The 21,664-nt window shown below is 36.5% G+C and overlaps 1 protein-coding gene across 4 annotated transcripts in view; it reads right to left on the reverse strand.

The window, feature by feature from the left end:
* HEPH (hephaestin) overlaps window positions 1–21,664 on the reverse strand; it is a 100,063-nt gene that overhangs the window by 36,551 nt on the left and 41,848 nt on the right. For all 4 annotated transcript variants that reach the window (XM_025373228.1, XM_025373231.1, XM_025373230.1 and 1 more), the window contains 2 exons: window positions 21,289–21,428; window positions 20,364–20,495 (listed from right to left, as the gene is read on the reverse strand). In XM_025373228.1, the coding sequence (XP_025229013.1) occupies window positions 20,364–20,495; window positions 21,289–21,428 (272 nt within the window). The remainder of the gene's footprint in view (window positions 1–20,363; window positions 20,496–21,288; window positions 21,429–21,664) is intronic.

The following is a 21,664-nucleotide window of genomic DNA, read 5'->3' on the forward strand; positions in this document are numbered from 1 at the left end:
AGCCATAAGTAGAAAGCTGAAACTGGATCCTTTCCTTACTCCTTATATGAAAATTAATTCAAGATGGATTAGAGACTTAAATGTTAGACCTAATATCATAAAAATCCTAGAGGAAAACCTAGGTAGTACCATTCAGGACATAGGCATGGGCAAAGACTTCATGTCTAAAACACCAAAAGCAACGGCAGCAAAAGCCAAAATTGACAAATGGGATCTCATTAAACTAAAGAGCTTCTGCACAGCAAAAGAAACTACCATCAGAGTGAACAGGCAACCTACAGAATGGGAGAAAATTTTTGCAATCTACTCATCTGACAAAGGGCTAATATCCAGAACCTACAAAGAACTCAAACAAATTTACAAGAAAAAAACAAACAACCCCATCAAAAAGTGGGCAAAGGATATGAACAGACATTTCTCAAAAGAAGACATTCATACAGCCAACAGACATATGAAAAAATGCTCATCATCACTGGCCATCAGAGAAATGCAAATCAAAACCACAATGAGATACCATCTCACACCAGTTAGAATGGCGATCATTAAAAAGTCAGGAAACAACAGGTGCTGGAGAGGATGTGGAGAAATAGGAACACTTTTACACTGTTGGTGGGATTGTAAACTAGTTCAACCATTATGGAAAACAGTATGGCGATTCCTCAAGGATCTAGAACTAGATGTACCATATGACCCAGCCATCCCATTACTGGGTATATACCCAAAGGATTATAAATTATGCTGCTATAAAGACACATGCACACGTATGTTTATTGCAGCACTATTCACAATAGCAAAGACTTGGAATCAACCCAAATGTCCATCAGTGACAGATTGGATTAAGAAAATGTGGCACATATACACCATGGAATACTATGCAGCCATAAAAAAGGATGAGTTTGCGTCCTTTGTAGGGACATGGATGCAGCTGGAAACCATCATTCTTAGCAAACTATCACAAGAACAGAAAACCAAACACCGCATGTTCTCACTCATAGGTGGGAACTGAACAATGAGATCACTTGGACTCAGGAAGGGGAACATCACACACCGGGGCCTATCATGGGGAGGGGGGAGGGGGGAGGGATTGCATTGGGAGTTATACCTGATGTAAATGACGAGTTGATGGGTGCAGTAGACCAACATGGCACAAGTATACATATGTAACAAACCTGCACGTTATGCACATGTACCCTACAACTTAAAGTATAATAATAATAAATTAATTAAAAAACAACAACAACAACAACAACAACAACAACAAAAAAAAAAGAAAGTGCACGCAGAGATGCACCTGCAACTGTCCCAACCCTGTGCTAACACCACAACCAGCACAATCACACACACAGTCACTAGAAAGGGCCCCCACCCCACCCGAGCCAGACTACCTCTACCACTGTGGTGAATGGCCACATGGAGGCAGGCACCCTGGCATTCAGTAGCATTCTGCCACAGTCAATGAGTGTGCTCCCTGCTACACAGTTGCTGCTACAGCTATTGGCACACGCGAACAAGAACAGATCCTACTGCCACCGCACAATGAAACACTTTGGCTGACACCACTCATCAGTGTAGTGACCAGTGGTCTGGGAGTAACTTGGCCCTATCAGCACAGTGGATTCCTAACCTTGAGAAGCAAGAGAACAAATTAAAGGCCCAATACAATTCCTCCAGAGTTAGAGCACACAGTCCAAGAGTTGGGAGCTCAGCTGGCCCCCTAAAATCTCCCATATAAGAAGCCAGTCAGTTGAATTTAGCTTATACCACAATCAAACCCTCAAGGTCATCAAACAGGATAAAAGAAAAAAGAATATCCAAAGGTCACCAACTTCAAATATTGAAAAAGCATATACCCACAAAGATGAGAAAAACACATCACAAGAACTCTGACACTTTAAAAAGACTAAGTGCCTTCTTTTCTCCATACTATCATAACACCTCTCCAGGTAGAGTTATGAACTGGGCTAAGATGGCTGAAATTACAGAAGTAAAATTCAAACTATAAATAGGAGTGAAGATCATTAAGATACAGGATTACACTGAAGCCCAATCCAAGCAAACTAAAAATGACAATAAAACATTTCAGTAGCTGGTAGACAAAATAGCCAATATAGTAAAGAATGTAACTGATATGATGGACCTGAAAAACATACTATAAGAATTTCATAATGAAATCACAAGTAGTAATAGCAGAATAGACCAAGAAGAGGAAAGAATCCAGAACTTGACTAGTTTTCTGAAATAAGACAAGCTACAGCCATACCACCCAGAACGTGCCCGATCTCATCTGAAATAAGACAGTCACAATGAATGGAAATCAAAAGAATAGCAAAAAAAAAAAAAAAAAAAAAAAAAGACAGAAAAAAGAATAAAAGGAACAAACAAAGCCTCCAAAAAATATGGAATTATGTAAAGAGACCAAATCTATGACTAATTAGTGTCTCTGAAAGAAATGGAAAGAATGTAAGCAACATAAAAAAAACATATTTCAAGATATCATCCATAAAAACTTCCTTAATCTAGCTAGAGAGGCTAACATTGAAATTCAGGAAATCCAGAGAACTCCAGCAAGATACTTCACAAGAAGGTCATTCCCAAGACACACAGTCATCAGATTCTCCAAGGTCAAAATAAAAGGAAAAAAAAATGTTAAAGGCAGCTAGACAGAAAGGGCAGGTCACCTACAAAAGGACGCCCATCAGACTAACAGTGAACCTCTCAGCAGAAACCCTACAAGCCAGTCAATATTCAACATTCTTTTTGTTTGTTTGTTTGTTTGCTTGTTTGTTTTGACAGGGTCTCACTTTGTCACACAGGCTGGAGTGCAGTGGCATGATCATAGCTACATGCAACCTTGAATTCCTGGGCTCAAGGGATCCTCACACTTCAACCACCCAAGTACAACATTCTTAAAGAAAATAAATTGCAACTCAGAATTGCGTATCTGGCCAAGCTAAGCTTCATAAGCAAAGGAAAAATAAGATCCTTTTCAGACAAGCAAATGTCAAGGGAATTTGCTCCCACCAGAACTGCCTTACAAGAGCTCCTGAAGGAAACACTAAATATGGAAAGGAAAGACCATTACTAGTCACTCCAGAAACATACTGAAGTACACAGACTAGTGACACTATAAATCAACCACACTAATGAGTCTGCATAATAACAAGCTAATATGATGACACATTCAAATCCACACATACCTATACTAACCTTGAATGTAAATGGGCTAAAGGCCCCCATTTAAAAAGCACAAAGTGGCAAGTAGCATAAGGATCCAAGACCCTACTGACGTGCTGTCCTCAAGAAACCTATCTCACATGCAATGACACCTGCAGACTTAAAATAAAGGGATGAAAAAAATCTACCAAGCAAATGGAAAATACAAAGAAGCAGGGGTTGCAATCCAAGTTTCTGACAAAACAGACTTTAAACCAACAAAGATCAAGATTAAAAAAAAAAAGAAAGATATTACATAATAGCAAAGGGTTCACTTCAACAAGGACACCTAACTATCCCAAATATATATGCATCCAACACAAGAGCACACAGATTCATAAAGCAAATTCTTAGAGACCTTCAAAGATATTTAGACTCCCACACAATAACAGTGGAAGACTACAACACTCCACTTACAGTATTAGACTGATCACTGAGGCAGAAAATGAACAAAGATATTCAACATGTGAACTCAGCACTGGATAAAATAGACCTGATGGAAATCTACATTAACTATCCACCCAAAACAACAGAATATACATTTTTCTTGTCACCACATGGTACATCAAAATCAACCACATAATCGAACAGAGGACACTGCTAAGCAAATGCAAAAAAACTGAAATCATAACAGTCTCTTAGAACACAGTCCAATCATATTAGAAATCAAGACTAAGAAATTCACTCAAAACCATACAATTACATGGAAACTGAATAACCTGCTTATGAATGACTTTTTGGTAAATAATGAAAATAAGGCAAAAATCAAGGCCTTCTTTGAAACCAGTGAGAACAAAGATGCAGCATTACAGAATCTCTGGGACACAGCTAAGGCAGTGTGAAAAGGGAAAGGGAAAGTTTACAGCACAAAATGCCCATATCAAAAAGTTGTAAAGATCTCGATTTAACAACCTAACATCACAACTAAAAGAACTAAAGAAGCACACGAAAAAAAAATCCCAAAGCTAGCAGAAGATAAGAAAAAAAAAATCAGAGCTGAACTGAAGGAGACAGAGACACACACACACACACACACACACACACACACACAATCAAAAGATTAATGAATCCAGGAGTTTATTCTTTGAAATAACTAATACAATAGATAGACTTCTAGTTAGATTAATAAAGAAGAAAGAAAGAATATCCAAATAAACGCGATTAGAAACGACAAAGGGGATATTACCATTGACCCCACAGAAATGCAAGTAACCAACAAAGAATATTATGAACACCTCTATGCACATAAACTAGAAAATCTAGAAGAGATGGATAAATTTCTGGACATATACACCCTCCCAAGACTGAGCCAGGAAAAAATTGAATTTCTGGAAAGACCAATAAAAAGCCCTGAAGTTGAATCAGTAATAGCCTACCAGCCACACCTCCCATAAAAAAAGAGCACAGGACCAGACCGATTCACAACTACATTCTACAAGATGTACAAAGATCTGCTACCATTCCTACTAAACCTATTGCAAAAAAATTGAGAAGGAGGGACTCCTCCCTAACTCACTCTATGAGGCCGGCATCATCCTGATACTAAAACCCCGCAGAGACACAACAAAAATAGAAAACTTCAGGCCATATCGTTGATGAACACTGATGCAAAAATCATCAACAAAATACTGGCAAACCAAATTCCAAAGCACATCAAAAGGCTTATCCACCATGATAAAATCGGTTTTATCCCTGGGATGCAAGGTCAGTTCAACATATTCACATCAATAAATGGGATTCATCTCATAAACAGAACTAAAGACAAAAACCACATTATTATCACAACAGATGCAGAAAAGGTTTTCAATAAAATTCAACACTCCTTCATGTTAAAAACTCTCAATAAACTAGGTAATGGGGTAACATATCTCAAAATAATAAGAGCCATCTATGACAAACACACAGCCAACATCATACTGAATGGACAAAAACTGGAAACCAGCACAAGAAGAGGATGTACTCTCCCACAACTCCCATTCAATATAATATTGGAAGTTCCAGCCAGAGCATTCAGGCAAGAGAAATAAAGAAAGGGAATATGAATAGGAAGAGAGGAAGTCAAACTATCCCTGTTTGCAGGCAACATGATCCTATATCTAGAAACCACATAGTGTCAGCCCAAAAGTTCCTTAAGCTGATAAGCAACTTCAGCAAAGTCTCAGGAAAATCACTAGCATTCCTATACACCAACAATAGTTAAGTCGCGAGCCAAATCAGGAATGCTATTCCATTCCATTCTATTCCTAAAACACTGCCCGGAGAAATCAGAGATGATACTAATGCAAATATGGGATCATGAATAGAAAGAATCAATAACATTAAAATGGCCATACAGTCCAAAGCAATGCATAGATTCAATGCTATTCCTATCAAACTACAGATGGCATTCTTCAAATAACTAGAAAATACGATTTTAAAATTCATGTGGAACCAAAAAGAGCTCAAATAGCAATCCAAAGCAATCCAAAGAAAAAGAACAAAGCTGGAGGCATCACAATACCTGATTTCAAACTATAATACCAAGCTACAGTAACCAAAGCAGCATGGTACTGGTACAAAAACAGACACATAGATCAATATAACAGGATAATGAGCCCAAAAAGAAGGCCTACAACTATCTGATCTTCAACAAAGCTAAAAATTAAACAAGCAGTGGGGAAACAATCCCCTAATTCAATAAATGGTGGAGGATAACTAACTAGCCATATGCAGAAGACTGAAACTGGACCCCTTCCTTACACCTTGTTCAAAAATCAACTCAAGATGGATTAAAGACTTAAATGTGTAATCCAAAAGTATAAAAACACTGGAAGAAAACTTAGGCAATACCATCCTGGATCTACAAAAAGGCAATGATTTCATGACACAGACACTGGAAGCAATTGCGACAAAAGTAAAAATTCACAAATGGCACCTAGTTAAACTAAAGAGTTTCTACACAGTAAAAGAAACTATCAATGGAGTGAACTGGAAACCTACATATAGAATGGAAAAAAGTTTTGCAAACTATGCATCCAAGAAGGGTTTAATGTTGAATATTGATAAGGAACTTAAACAAATTTATAAGGTAAAAACAACCCAATTTAAAAGTGGGCAAAGGACATGAACAGACCCTTCTCAAAAGAAGACATACATGCAGCCAACAAACATAGAAAAAAAAATGCTCAATGGCTGCATGTGGTGGCTCACGCCTGTAATCCCAGCACTTTAGGAGGCTGAGGCAGGCAGACTACTTGAGGTCGGGAGTTTGAGACCAACCTGCCCAACATGGTAAAATCCCATCTCTACTGAAAATACAAAAAAAAAAAAAAAAAAAGAAAAGAAAAAAATAGCCAAGTGTGGTGGCATGTGCCTGTAATCCTACCTACTCACAAGGCTGAGGCATGAGAATTGCTTGAACCCAGGAGGCGGAGGTTGCAGCAAGCTGAGATCATGCAACTTCAGTCCAGCCTGGGCGACAGAGCAAAACTCCTTCTGAAAAAAAAAAAAAGAAAAAGAAAAAGGTTCAACATTACTGATCATTAGAGAAATACAAATCAAAACCACATGAGATAACATCTCATACCCGTACAGCTATTCCTAAAGTGTCAATAAATAAATAAATAAATAACAGATGGTGGCAAGATTGCAGATAAAAGGGAATGCTTATACACTGTTGGTGGGAGTATAAATTAATTCAACCGTAGTGGAAAACAGTAGGGCGATTCCTCACAGACCTAAAAACAGAACTACCATTCAAGTCAGCAACCCCATTACTGGGTATATACCCAAATAATATGAATTGTTCTATCATAAAGACAGATGCATGCATGTGGTCATTGCAGCACTATTTGCAATAGCAAAGACACAGAGTCAACTGAAATGCCCATCAATAGTAGACTGGACTTTTTTTTAAAAAGCGTTATAAGTACACTGTAGAATGTTATGCAGCCATAAAAAATAATGAGATCATGTCCTTGGCAGAAACATGGATGGAGTTGAGGCCATTATCCTTAGCAAACTAACGCAGGAACAGAAAACCAAATACTGCATGTTCTCACTTACAAGTGGGAGCTAAATGATGAGAACACATGGACACATATCGGGGAACAACAGACACTGGAGCCTACTTGAGGGTGAGCAGTGGGAAAAGGGAAAGGATCAGAAAAAATAACTACTGGGTACTAGGCTTAGTACCTCAGTTAGATAATAGTCTGTACAACAAATGCCCATGACACAAGTTTACCTATATAACAAACTTGAACATGTACCCCTGAACTTAAAATAAAAAATAAAAAATTAAACTAACTAAATAAAAATAAAAACATGTTTTGACAGCCTTGGTCTAGAATCATGACTGACCAGTGAATTCTGAAAATCAAGACTTTGGTTAAGTACATGAATTTGATGAATGCCTTGATTTTCATGTTATGCTTTTTAGAAATGTATATATTCAATTTAATTTTAATATATAGTATGGTCACTAATAATGTTTCCTTGAGAAAGACAAAAATCTAATACTAGATGCGCAGAATAGCCATTGTTAAAGAAGATTTTCTTCACTGAGTTACTTAAATTTTTTTTATGTTGATGGTTTTAATGTTTAATGTTGGCAGTGAAGTAGTTAAAAGTTTAACATTGGGCAAAAGAAAATATTCTGTCCAAACAGATTGCTCAGTAAGTCCAGTGCTCATAAATCCACTGTAGGAAAGCTCCTCACAAATAGCTGGCAATTAAGGCAGACACAAAGAGCAACCCTATCAACCAAAGCACTACAAAGCCTCCTCACAGACCCAGAAATGTTATTATTACCAGACATGAACAAAGCATCTAATTTGACATCTGTTGTCTGGGGTCTCAAAACAGGCTTGAGGTTTGGTAATGCAGTTATGGATGCCTTTCAGGAGACTGGTGAAGCATACCTGGTGGGACTTTTCAACATGCTCACCTGTGTACCATCCTTTCTCAATAATTAGTTCATCATACACACACATATCCACTTGGCCAATTGGTTATGAAGAGAGGCAGTTCGTATGGTGTTTTGTAATTAATTGTGTAAACTATGTTAATTTTAATGCGTGATGTATTTGTAAAAAATTGTTTATAAGATGCTGCATTTTTACTTAAGTAAGACCATTTTTTGCTTAGATCATAATCATGCTTCTGTAGGTTAATTATTTGTTGGTTAGCTCTTAAGGTACTATAATTGATATACTTGTATACAGAGTCCTTATAAAATACAACTTATAACTAAATCCAGATATTTAATAATTGGGCCCATTAAGTCCAATCACACATCACTATGACAGAGCAAAAGCTTTTCCAAGGGTATAATTTTTCTATGTAATAATTTATGTTATCCTATAAAAAGTAAATCTGGCATCTGGTTTACTGATAGAATATATCATATTCATTTATCATAACTATTTTATGTATTTTGGTGCTATTTATGTATTTTTTATGTATTTTAAAATTAAATATAGTACCTTGATATACAGGAGAGCTTATCATTAAGGTGGGTATACAGGTAGTTTTCTCCTGATTAGACTGTAATTGTTTTCATAAAAATAAGATGTTATGCCACATTATAACTTGCATATGTCCCCATTGCACCATATATTAACCAACCTTATAACTGACAATACTAATACTACACTAGGATTTAATAAGGACATTATATTAAAATATAAAATTGCTCATGCCAGCGTTCTGAAGCAGACACTGCAGATTTTCAATAGTGGTATGGTTGATGTCATAACTAGGTTGGATTTTTATTCTCTATTAAGAGAAAACTAAATATAGGAGAAGCTGTATGCCTTCTACAGTATTATTGTAACAACCCTTAGAGTAAATTTTCTTTGGAGAGTAGGATGAAAGGGACAAATTCCAAGCTTATCAAAGCTTATCAGAATCTATGCCATCTAATACAATTTAGAGATTAAGATATGTCTGGTATAAACATCTTGGAAAAGGTACCTTATAGAGGTAGTCTTCAAAATGTTTTATTTTTATTTCAATAGGTTTTTGAGGAACAGGTTATATTTTGTTACATGAATGAGTTCTTTAGTGGTGATTTCTGATACTTTTGTGCACGCATCACCTGAGCAGTGTACACTGCATTCAATGCGTAGTCTTTTATCCCTCACTTACCTCCCACCCTTTCCGCTGAATCCCCAAAGTTCATTCTATCATTCTTATGCATTTGCGTCCTCATAGCTCAGCTCTCGCTTATGAGTGAGAATATATGATGTTTGGTTTTCCATTCCTGAGTCACTTCATTTAGAATAACGGTCTCCAATTCCATCCAGGTTGCTGCAAATGCCACTATTTCATTTCTTTTTCTGGCTGAGTAGTATTCCATGGTGCATCTATATCTATATCTATATCTATATCTATATCTATATCTATATCTATATCTATATCTATATCTATATCTATCTCACATTTTCTTTTTCCTCTCTTTGATTGATGGGCATTTAGCCTGGTTCCATATTTTTGCAATTACAAATTGTGCTGCTATAAAAATGCATGTGGAAGTATCTTTTTTGTATAATGACTTCTTGTCACTGGGTAGTTACGCAGGAGTGGAATTGCTGGATCAAAGGGTAGTTCTACTTTTAGTTCTTTAAGGAATCTCCACACTGTTTTCCATAGAGGTTGTGTTAGTCTACATTTCCACCAACAGTTTAAAAGTGTGCCCTTTTCACCATATCCACGTCAACACCCATTACTTTTTTGATTTTTTTGATTACGGCCATTCTTGCAGAAGTAACGTGATATCACACTGTGGTTTTGATTTGATTTTCCCTGATCATTAGTGGTGTTGAGCATTTTTTTCATGTTTTTGGCCATTTGTATATCTTCTTTTGAGAACTGTCTATTCATGTCCTTAGTCCACCTTTTGATGGGATTTTTTTTTTTTTCTTGCTGATTTGTTTGACTTCCTTGTAGATTCCAGATATTAGTACTTTATCAGATATATAGATTATGAAGATTTTTTCCCACTCTCTGGGATGTCTGTTTATTCTACTGATTATTTCTTTTGCTGTGCAGAAACCTTAGTTTATTTAAGTCCCATCTATTTCTCTTTGATTTTGTTACATTTGCTTTTGGGTTCTTGGTCATAAAGTCTTGGCATAAGCCAATGTCTAGAAGGATTTTTCCAATGTTATCTTCTAGAATTTTTATGGTTTCAGGTCTTAGATTTAAGACTTTGATCCATCTTGAGTTGATTTTTGTATAAGGTGAGTGATATGGTTTGGCTGTGTTCCACAAAATCTCATCTTGAATTGTAGCTCCATAATTCATGTTGTGGGAGAAACCCAGTGGGAGATCATTGAATCATGGGCATGGTTTCCTCCATACTGTCTCGTGGTAGTAAATAAGTCTCACAAGAACTGATGGTTTTATAAGAGGAAACCCCTTTTGCTTGATTTTTATTCTCTTCTCTTTTCTGCTGCCATGTGGGACATGACTTTCACCTTCCGCCATGATTGTGAGATCTCCCCAGCTGCATGGAACTCTGAGTCCATTAAACCTCTTTCTTTTATGAATTGCCCAGTCTCAGGTATGTATTTGTCAGCAGCATGAAAATGGACCAATACAGTGAGAGGTGAGGATTCAGTTTCATTTTTTTTTTTACATTCAATGCAATTTCCATCAAAATACCAACATCATTCTTCACGAAACTAGAAAAAAAAATCCTAAAATTCATGTGGAACCAACAAAGATCCCATATAGCCAAAGCAAGGTGAAGCAAAAAGAAGAAATTTGGAGGCATCACATTACCTAACTTTAAACTACACTATAAGGCCATAGTCACCAAAAGAGCATGGTACTAGTATTAAAAAAAAGGCATATAGACAAATGGAACAGAATAACCCAGAAATAAAGCCAAATATTTACAGCCAACTAAGCTTCAATAAAGCAAACAAAACCATAAAGTGTAGAAAGAATACCCTATTCAACAGAAGGTGCTGGGTACTGGTATGACAAATGGTACCGATTTGTGTACATTAATTTTGTATTCTGAAACTCTGCTAAATTCATTTACCAGTTCTAGGAGCTTTCCGGATGTGTCTTTAGGGTTTTGTAGGTATACAATCATGTCATCAGCAAACAGTGAGTTTGACTTCCTCTTTACCGATTTGGATGCCCTTGATTTCTTTCCCTTGTGTGATTTCCAGTAATTTGTTGAATAGAAGTGGTGAAAGTGGGCATCCTTGTCTTGTATTAGTTCTCAGGGGGAATTTTCCCCATTCAATATAATGTTGGTTGTGGGTTTGTCATACATGGCTTGACATATCTTAAGGTATAGCTTGTGAAACCTTAAGGTATGCACCTTCTATGCCAATTTTAATGAGGGATGCTAGATTTTGTCAAATGCTTTTTCTGCATCTATTGAAATGGCCATGTAATTTTTGTTTTTAATTCTGTTTATGTGATGTATCACATTTATTGACTTTCAGGTGTTAAAACATCCCTGCATCCCTTGTATGAAACCCACTTGATCATGGTGGATTATTTTTCATATGCTGTTGGATTCAGTTCACCAGTATTTCGTTGAGGATTTTTGCATCTATGTTCATCAGGGATATTGGTCTGTAGTTTTCTTTTTTTGTTGTGTCCTTTCCTGGTTTTAGTATTAGGGTGATACTGGCTTCATAAAATGATTTGAGGAAGATTCCATCTTTCTCTATATTTTGAAATAGTGTCAATAGGATGGGAACCAAATCTTCTTTGAATGTCTGATAGAATTCAGCTGTTGTACCCTGGGCTTTTTGTTGTTGTTGACAATTTTTATTGCCATTTCAATCTCGTTGCTTGTTTTTGGTCTGTACAGGTTTCTATTTCATTCTGCTTTAAACTAGGAGTGTTGTATATTTCCAGGAATTTATCCATCTCCTCTAGGTTTTCTAGTTTGTGCATGTAAAGGTGTTCATAGTAGCCTTGAGTGAAGTTTTGTATTTTTGTGGTATCGGTAGTAATATCTCCTGTTTCTTTTCTAGTTGAACTTATTTGTTTCTTATTTTCTTGGTTAATCTCCATTATGGTCGATCAATTTTGTCTTTTCAAAAGAACCAGCTTTTTATTTCATTTATTTTTTGTATTATTTTTGTTTCAGTTTTATTTAGTTCTGCTCTGATCTTGGTTATTTCCTTTCTTATGCTGAGTTTGGGCTTGATTTGTTCTTGTTTCTCCAGTTCCTTGAGGCATGACCATAGATTGTCTATATATGCATTTTCAGAATTCTTGATGTAGGCATTTAAATGTATGAACTTTCCCCTTAGTAAGGGAGGAGACCACCCCTCATATTGTCTTATGCCCAATTTCTGCCTCCAAAGAAACAAGAAGTAAAAACTAAAAGGCAGAAATGAAATCCACAAGCAGACAGCCCGGCACCACACCCTGGGCCTGGTAGTTAAAGGTTGACCCCTGACCTAATCAGTTATGTTATCTATAGATTACAGACATTGTATAGAAAAGCACTGTGAAAATCCCTGTCCTGTTCTGTTCCATTCTAATTACTGGTGCATGCAGCCCCCAGTCACATACCCCTTGCTTGCACAATCAATCATGACCCTCTCACATGGACCCACTTAAAGTTGTGAGCCCTTAAAGGGGACAGGAATTGCTCATTCAGGGAGCTCAGTCATTGGAGACATGAGTCTTGCCGAAGCTCCCAGGTGGATAAAGCCCTTCCTTCTTTAACTCAGTGTCTGAAGGGTTTTGTCTGCGGCTTGTCCTGCTACATTTGCACCACTATTGCTGCATCCCAGAGGTTTCGATAGGTTGTGGCACTATTACTGCTCATGTCAAAAGGTTTTTTAATTTCTATCTTGATGTCACTGTTGACCCAATGATCATTCAGGAGCAGATTATTTAACATCTAGGTATTTGAGTGGTTCTGAGGGTACCTTTTGGAGTTGATTTCTCATTTTATTCCACTGTGGTCTGAGAGAGTATATAATTTCAGTTTCGTTAAATTTGTTGAGACTTGTTTTGTGTATCTTGAACTTTGTCTGTCGTATAGTGTATCTTGGAGAACATTCCATGTGCTGATGAATAGAATGCATATTCTGCAGTTGCTGGTAAAATGTTCTGTAAATATCTGTTAAGTCCAGTTGTTTTAGGAATAGTTTAAGTCCGTTCTTTGTTGACTTTCTGTCTTAATGACCTATCTAGTGCTGTCAGTGGAATATTAAAGTCCCCCACTGTTATTGTGTTGCTGTCTACCTCATTTCTTAGGTCTTGTTTTATAAATTTGGGAGCTCCAGTGTTAGGTGCACATATATTTAAGATGATTATATTTTCCTGTTGATTTAGTCCGTTTATTATTATATGATGTCTGTTCCTCTTTGTCTTTTTTAACTGCTGTTGCTTTAAAGTTTGTTTTGTCTGATATAAGAATAGCTACTCCTGCTCCCTTTTGGTGTCCTTTTGCATGGAATATCTTTTTCCACCCTTTTACCTTAAGTTTATGTGAGTCATTATGTATTAGGTGAGTCTCTTGAAGACAGTAGATATTTCGTTGGTGAATTCTTATCTACTCTGCTATTCTGTATCATTCAAGTGGAACATTTAGGCCATTTACATTAAATGTTAGTAGTGAGATGTGAGGTATTGTTCTATTCATTATGCTGTTTGTTGCCTGAATACCTTGACTTTTTTTAATTGTTGCTGTTTTATAGGTCCTGTAGGATTTATGCTTTAAGGAGATTCTATTTTGGTATAGTTGGAGAACTGGTTTCAAGTTTTAGATTTCCTTTTAGCAGTTCTTGTAGTGCTGGCTTGGTAGTGGCAAATTCTTTTCAGCATTTGTTTGTCTGAAAAAAAAAACTGTATCTTTCCTTCATTTATGAAGCTTAGTTTTGCTGGTCAAAAAATTCTTGTCTGATAATTGTTTAGTTTGAGGAGGCTGATGAAAGGACACCAAACCCTTCTAGTTCTTAGGGTTTCTGCTGAGAAATCTCCTTTTAATCTGATAGGTTTTCCTTTATAGGTTACCTGGTGCTTTTGCCTCTCAACTCTTAAAATTCTTTCCTTACTTTTGACTTTAGATAACCTGGTAGATACGTACCTAGGGAACGATCTGTTTGAGAGGAATTTCCCAAGTGTTCTTTGAGCTTCCTGTTTTGGGATGTCTAGATCTCTAGAAAGGCCAGGGAAATGTTCCTCTATTATTCCCTTAATATGTTTTCCAAACTTTTAGGTTTCTATTCTTCCTCCTGAACACCAATTATTCTTAGGTTTGGTCGTTTAACATAATTCCAAACTTCTTTGAGGCTTTTTAAATTATCTTTTCTTTATCTTTGTTGCATTGAGTTAATTTAAAGGCCTTGTCTTTGAACTCTGAAGCTCTTTCTTCTACTTCTTCAGTTCTATTGCTGTGACTTTTCAGTGTATTTTGTCATTCTGTAACTATGTCCTTATGCTATCTAGTTCACTGGAGATTTTTTCATTTATATCCTGTATCCCGTTTTTAATTTCTTTAAGTTGATATTTATCTTTCTCTGTTGCCTTTTTGATTAGCTTAATAGTCTACCTTCTGAATTCTTTTTCTGGCAATTCAGAGATTTTTATCTTGGTTTGAATCCATTGCTGGTAAGGTAGTATGATCTTTGGGGATTGTTAAATAATTTGTTTTGTCATATTACCAGAATTGGTGCTCTGGTTCCTTCTTACTCAGGTAGACTATGTCAGAGGGAAGATCTGGGACTCAGCGACTGCTGTTCAAACTATTTTGTCCCACAGAGTGCTCCCTCGATGTGGTGCTCTCCCCTTTCCCCTAGGGATAGGGAGAGCACCATATCCTGAGAGGTAAACTGCAGTGATTGTTATTTCTCTTCTGGATTCAGCCACCCAGCAGACCTACTGGGCTCCAGACTGGCAATGGGGGGTGACTGCAAAGAGTCTTGTGATATAATCCATCTTCATGTCTCTCAGCCATGGATATCAGCACCTGCTCCATTGGAGGTAGCAGGGGAGTGAAGTGGACTATGTGAGGGTCCTTGGTTGTGTTTTTATTAAGTGCATTGGTATTGTGTTGTTTGGACTCCAATCAGGAAGTGATGCTTTCAAGAACACATCAGCTGCAGGTGTATAGGGAGGATACATGGTTCTCGTAGGGTCGCCTTTGGATAAGTGTTCAGTTTTATCAGGTGGTACAGAGGGCCATATAGCTCCCCAGGGATTATGTTCATTGTCTTTGGCTAACAGAAGTGCAGAATTAGGCATGCCTGAACTCAGACTCTCTTTGGGTAGGGCTTGCTGTGGCTGCTTTGGGGGATGCGAGTGTGTTTCCCAGGCCAATGGAGTTATGTTCCTAGGGGGATTATGGCTGCCTCTGCTACATCACACAGGACACCAGGGAAGTGAAAGAAAGATGGCAGCCCACAGCTGAAAAGGCCAGTCTCAACAGCATCGTGCCTCCCCAACAGCACTGAGTTTATTTCCAGGCAGTTGGTGAGCAGGACTGACAACCTTCACCAGGCTACAAGCCTCCCAACTGAGAAAGCAAGACAACTCACAGTCCCTCAGCTGTCCCATGGAGCTTACAGTGGCAATGCACCTCCTTCAAAGGGTCTGTGGATTCTCTCAGTGGTATGTTTCTACGGTAGTTCCTGGAGCAGAAGTTGATAATATGGATCTCCACATGCTGCTCTGTCCATTCCAGTGGGAGTTGCAAGTTAGTCTACTTCCTATCCACCATTTTCCCCTCCACCACCAAAATGGTTTCAAAATTATTCTTCTATTGAAGGTTTTAGATCAGTTATCTTGATTAAAAATTTAAATAAATTTTTGTTCTCTTAGAAATTTAAATAAATTTCCAAAAAAATCATAGCAAACAGAACCTTTGCATGCATTCCCTTGAGATTGGTAGAGTTGAAGATGACCACTACCATCACTAGTATTGGTGATCCTGGCAAAAATATATGGAAATGGAAAGAATAAGAGAGAGAATAAAACTCTCAATATTTCTGGAATCAACAAACTAGTAAAACTAACAATGGAGTTCAGGAAGACTACCAGATACAGGTTCAACTTACACAAATGAATAGCATTTCTCTACATTATAAATAATCTATTAGAAATATAATTTAAAAGTAGTATGAAAAACTAAGAAGCATTAATGGATTAACTTAACCAAGCATATGTACAACCTTTATGATGACATTTTTACAACACTATAAAGTCGTAGAAGACCATCTGAATAAATGGAGATCCATTCCAACAAATAATGCAAAGATGCAAATTATCTCCTAATCTATAAATTTAATACAATGTCAATCAAAATTTCAGCTGTATTTGAGAAACTTGAAACTTACTCTAAAATCTATATGGAAAAATAACATACACCTAAGTAAATCCTGAATAAAAGAGGTTTGTTCTTCAAATATTAAGACAACTTTCAAGCCTATGATAATAAAAATAATATGATATTGTTTCAATAACTGAATAGACAAATATAACAGAATAGATTGGAGACTGATTAATGTATTTAAAGGAACTAAACATGAAATAATGATGGCAAAGCAACTCAAAGGGGGGATCGTCAAATGGTTTAGAAGATGGTATTAATAACATTTTCTTTCTATATAAAGAAAAATTAAAAATGGATCTCTAGCTAATAGAATATAAAAATGCAAACTCTGGTCTGATTACAGATTTGAATGTGAAAAAAGAAACTTATAAATTTATCAGAAGATAATGCAGCAGAATGTCTTTGTGTCCAAGGGTTGGGAAGAACTTGATAAACAAAATTTCAAAAGCACAAACTATGAGGCCAAAATTCCATCGATTTGATCACATTACATCAAGGATTTCTGTTCAACAAAGGATATCACACACAAAGTTAATAAACTGGGAAAAGATATCTGCCATGTTTAAATCATAGAAGGGATTAATGACTAAAATATAGCAACTACCGAAAATAAAAAAGACAGCATCTAGAAACCCCAATTCACCAGCTAATTTCTTAACCATCAAAATAAATACAGAATTAGAAAACTACTCACCCTTTCCACTTTATCCAGCTGGTCCAAGCTACCATCATCTCTTACCTGAATTAATCCAGCCACCTTTGCCACTACTTACTGTATAACTCAATCTTTGAGTGATCTCATCCATATTATGACTTTAAATATCATCTACATGCTGATGACTCTCAAATTTCATTAAATTAAGATAGCTAGATCTGCAGCACAGACCCTCTACTAACTCACATATCCAGCTTACCTAGTTGCAGGCATAGGTCAACTTACCACATGGAAAGGGGCAGTGCAATAGGGAGTGCTGAGATAAAAGAAACAGTAATCCTGCCCACTGGTAAGACATTTCCAGCGAACATTTTAGGTTCTGACTAATCAAATTAACATCTTTCTTGTCTGAAGCTGATGGAGGTAGAAGGCAGAGGTGTGCAGTTAGTAATAGACTAGCATTATCTGTATTCCCATTGCTATTGACAAAGGCAGAAGCGTGGGTCTGTTTCATGAATGTTTGTTTCGTCCTATTGATTTTTATTTACACTATCATGTCACTTTAATTATTGTATCTTCATCTTCATAATATGCTATACTATTGGGTTATGCTAGTATGATTTCATTAGTATTTTTTTTCAGTGTTTTGGCTTTTCTTGCTCAGGTATTCTTTATTTTTCCAAATGAACTTTGCATACAATAATTTCATTGCAGTACAAAAATATATCCAGTTGTAGTTATACAAAATAATAAAATACCTAGGAATAATAAAAATACCTAGTAAAAATTTTAACCAAAGAGATGAAAGATCTCTACAATGAAAACTACAAACACTGATGAAAGAAATTGAAGAGGATATAAACAAATGAAAAAATATCAAAATAATTAATATCATTGAAATGACCATATTGTCCAACACAATCTGCAGATTCAATGCAATTCTTCTAAAAATATCAATGTCATACTTAACAAAACTTTTCAAAAATTTGAACATTTATATGACACCAAAAAAGAGCCCAAATAGCCAAAGCAGTCCTGAGCCATAAACAAATAAACAAATAAACCACTGGAGGCATTACATTACCTGACTTCAAAATATATTAAAAGTCTATGGTAACCCAAACAGCATGGTATAAAAATAGACACATAGACCAATGAAACAGAATAGAAAATCCAAAAATATTGCCACATATTTACAATCAACTGATCTTTGACAAAACTGACAAAAAGTTACATTGGAGAAAGAACATCCTCTTTAGTAAATAGTGCTGAGGAAATTGAATAGCCGCATGCAGAAGAATAAAACTGGACCTCTATCTCTCACCATATACAAAATTATCTTACAATGGATTAAAGACTAAAATGTCAGATGTGAAACTATAAAAATAGTAGAAGAAAACTCGAGAGAAACTCTCCTGAACATTGGTTGAGTCAAAGAATTGATGACCTCAAAAGTACAGTTAATAAAAGCAAAAATAGGCAAATGGGGCTATATTTAACTAAATATTGCACAGCAAAGGAAATAACAGAGTGAAAAGACAACCTGTTGAACGGGAGAAAACAATTACAAAGTATTCATTTGGCAGGGGACTAATACTAGAATACCAAGAAACTCAAGCAAGTTAAAAGAAAAAAAACACATTAAAAAGTGGGTAAAAGACATGAATAGACATTTCTCAAAATAAGACATACAAATGGCCAACAGGTATATGAAAACATGCTCAACATTACTAATTATCAGGGAAATGCACATTAAAACCACAATGACAGATCATCTTATCCTAGTCAGAATGGCTATTACTAAAAAGACAAAAAATAATAATAATAACAGATGCTGGCAAGGATGCAGAGAAAAGGGAACTCTTACACACTATTGGTGGAAATGTAAACTAGTGGAGGCACTATAAAACGTGGTACAAAAACTTCTAAAAATACTAAAAAATTACTATTCAATCCAGGAATGTCACTACTAGATATTTACCCAAATGAAAAGAAATCAATATATCAAAGGAATACCTGCACTTATATATAGCACTATTCACAATAGCAAATATATGAAATCAACCTGTGTTCATCAAGGGATGAATGGATAAAGAAAATGTGGTATATATACACAATGGAACACTATTCAGCCATAAAAAAGAATGAAATCATATCATCTGCAGCAACATGGATGGAAATGGAGGTCATTATCTTAAGTAAAATAAATCAGACCCAAAAAGACAAATATTGCATTTTCTCACTTATATGTAATAGCTAAAACCTTTGATCATATGGAAATAAAGAGTGGAAAGGTAGATAACAGAGACTGGGAAGGGTGGTGAGTGTTAAAGAAAGGGAAAGATGAAGAAAACTGATTTAAAGGGTAAAAATATACAGTCAAATGGAATGAATTCAATGTCTGATAGCAGATTAAGATTACTATACTTAACAAAAATATATTATACTCGGATGATGGACACTATACATATTCTGACTTGATCATTATACGTAATATACATGTAACAAAATTTCTCACATACTTCTTACATTTGTACAAATAAAATAAAATATCCTACTGTGATTGGATATAGTAGTTAGAACTACTTTAAACCTATATATTATTTAAGATAGATTACCTCCTCTTAAATAGTAGTATGTTCCAAAGTTTCATTCTCAGCTAATATCATTGTCACTTTACACACTATCTCACTGGGTGATTACATACATATCATGATTTCAACTACCATCCATTGTAATTACTTACAACTGCTAAACCTCTATGTCTATCCCAGGTGTCTCTTCCAAGTTACAGATCCATATCTCAAACTGATGATAATCTCCTATCCATACAGCTGTCTCATTTCCACCTGGAGTGTGGTGGCATGATCTTGGCTCACTGCAGCCTCCACCTCCTGGGTTCAAGAGATTCTCCCGACTAAACCTCCTGAGTAGCTGGGACTGCAGGTGCACGCCACTGCACCCAGCTAATTTTTGTATTTTTGGTAGAGATGAGGGTTCACCATGTTGACCAGGCTAGTCTTGAACTCCTGACCTCAAGTGATCCACCCGCCTCAGCCCCTCAAAATGCTGGGATTATAGGAATAAGCTACCACTCCAGTCTGAAGTACATAATTTTTAAAGGAACAATCCAGAAGCCTGAAGCAGAGGTGATGCATGTCCTTTGTTCTTTCACTAAGTGTCCTCACTCACCAGGCTCAGCAGCCAGTGGCCAGCCGGTAGTAGATTCTAGCACTCCATGAGCATGAACAGAGTAGGGGCGGCTGGCATTATTCTTGAATACCACAGTCAGTATATCACCAACTTCTCCTTTGATAAGTGGACCTAATGTAAACAAAAATAAGTAAATAAATAAAGCTTCATTAATGAAGGAGTAGGACAGGGAACATTAAAGAAAGGGACATACATGGGCACTTCATAGAATTAGGAGTTTACCCTGAAAAAACATCCTTCTAAGACCTAGAAGGCATGGCTGGCTCCATTTTTAGATTCAGAAGTCCTTAAACTGTTACTATTACCCACAGGATGAAGGTACTTCAAAGACAAGATTATACTTTCAATTACCTCCACTTTTCCCACCCCTACCCTCTATCTATAACAGCCCTAAGGTCTAAAGAATCAAGGTGCTGTGGAATCATTGATGATAAGGAGTGATAAGTTTGGCAGACAATATAGAATTGAGAGGATCTCTTCAGGAGTCAATGGGTCCCTTCTGTACCATAACTAGAATAAGGGGGAAAACACCTAAAGCAATAGTTAAACAGGGGTACAATGAAAAAACTGATTCCTTGTATATATATATATATTTTTTCACTTTTTGATGTTCCTAAGTTCTCCTGCCCCTAGCATTTATTACAACTTACCATCCTCAGAAACTCATACCTTGAAGATATAGAAAACTCAGTAAAACCTGGTTCATGTTGCAGCAGAATTCATGATTTCCTTCCTCCTCCTTCACTGTTTATTGTCGTGATTGTTTCATAAAATATTCCATAATTCCAGTGTATCATATGAAAACACTGAGAATGGGGAATAGTGAGGCCATCCTGGTACAACATAGCTGCCCTAGGTGCAGATCAGGCTGTTAAACATTAGGAGGGAAGTGGAATTCCCTTACCCAAGATTCCCAAGTGTTCTTCTGGTCCAGTCCTTGGCCGAGGGATCCTGAATGTACCATCAGTGTATTCCCTGAATACAGCTTTCTTGTATCTGGAACCCAGGAGCCCATCCTTGTTGTTCAGGAAAATGTAACCATAACTAGAGGAATCCAAAGAGTACTATCAGCACCTGACCATCCACCCCTCATTTTCATTTGAATATTTATGGAGAAGCTAAGTCAGAACCAGCTGCATGTCACAGATAGAAAAAAAAAAGGGGGGGGGATATATTTCTTTTTTTTCTTTTTAAAAAATTTTATTTATTTATTTTTTTTTTAGAGGGAGTTTCACTCTTGTTGCCTAGGCTGGAGTGCAATGGCACGATCTCGGCTCACC

The sequence above is a fragment of the Theropithecus gelada genome, chromosome X (assembly GCF_003255815.1).
Source record: "Theropithecus gelada isolate Dixy chromosome X, Tgel_1.0, whole genome shotgun sequence".
Classification (NCBI taxonomy): Eukaryota; Metazoa; Chordata; class Mammalia; order Primates; family Cercopithecidae; genus Theropithecus; species Theropithecus gelada.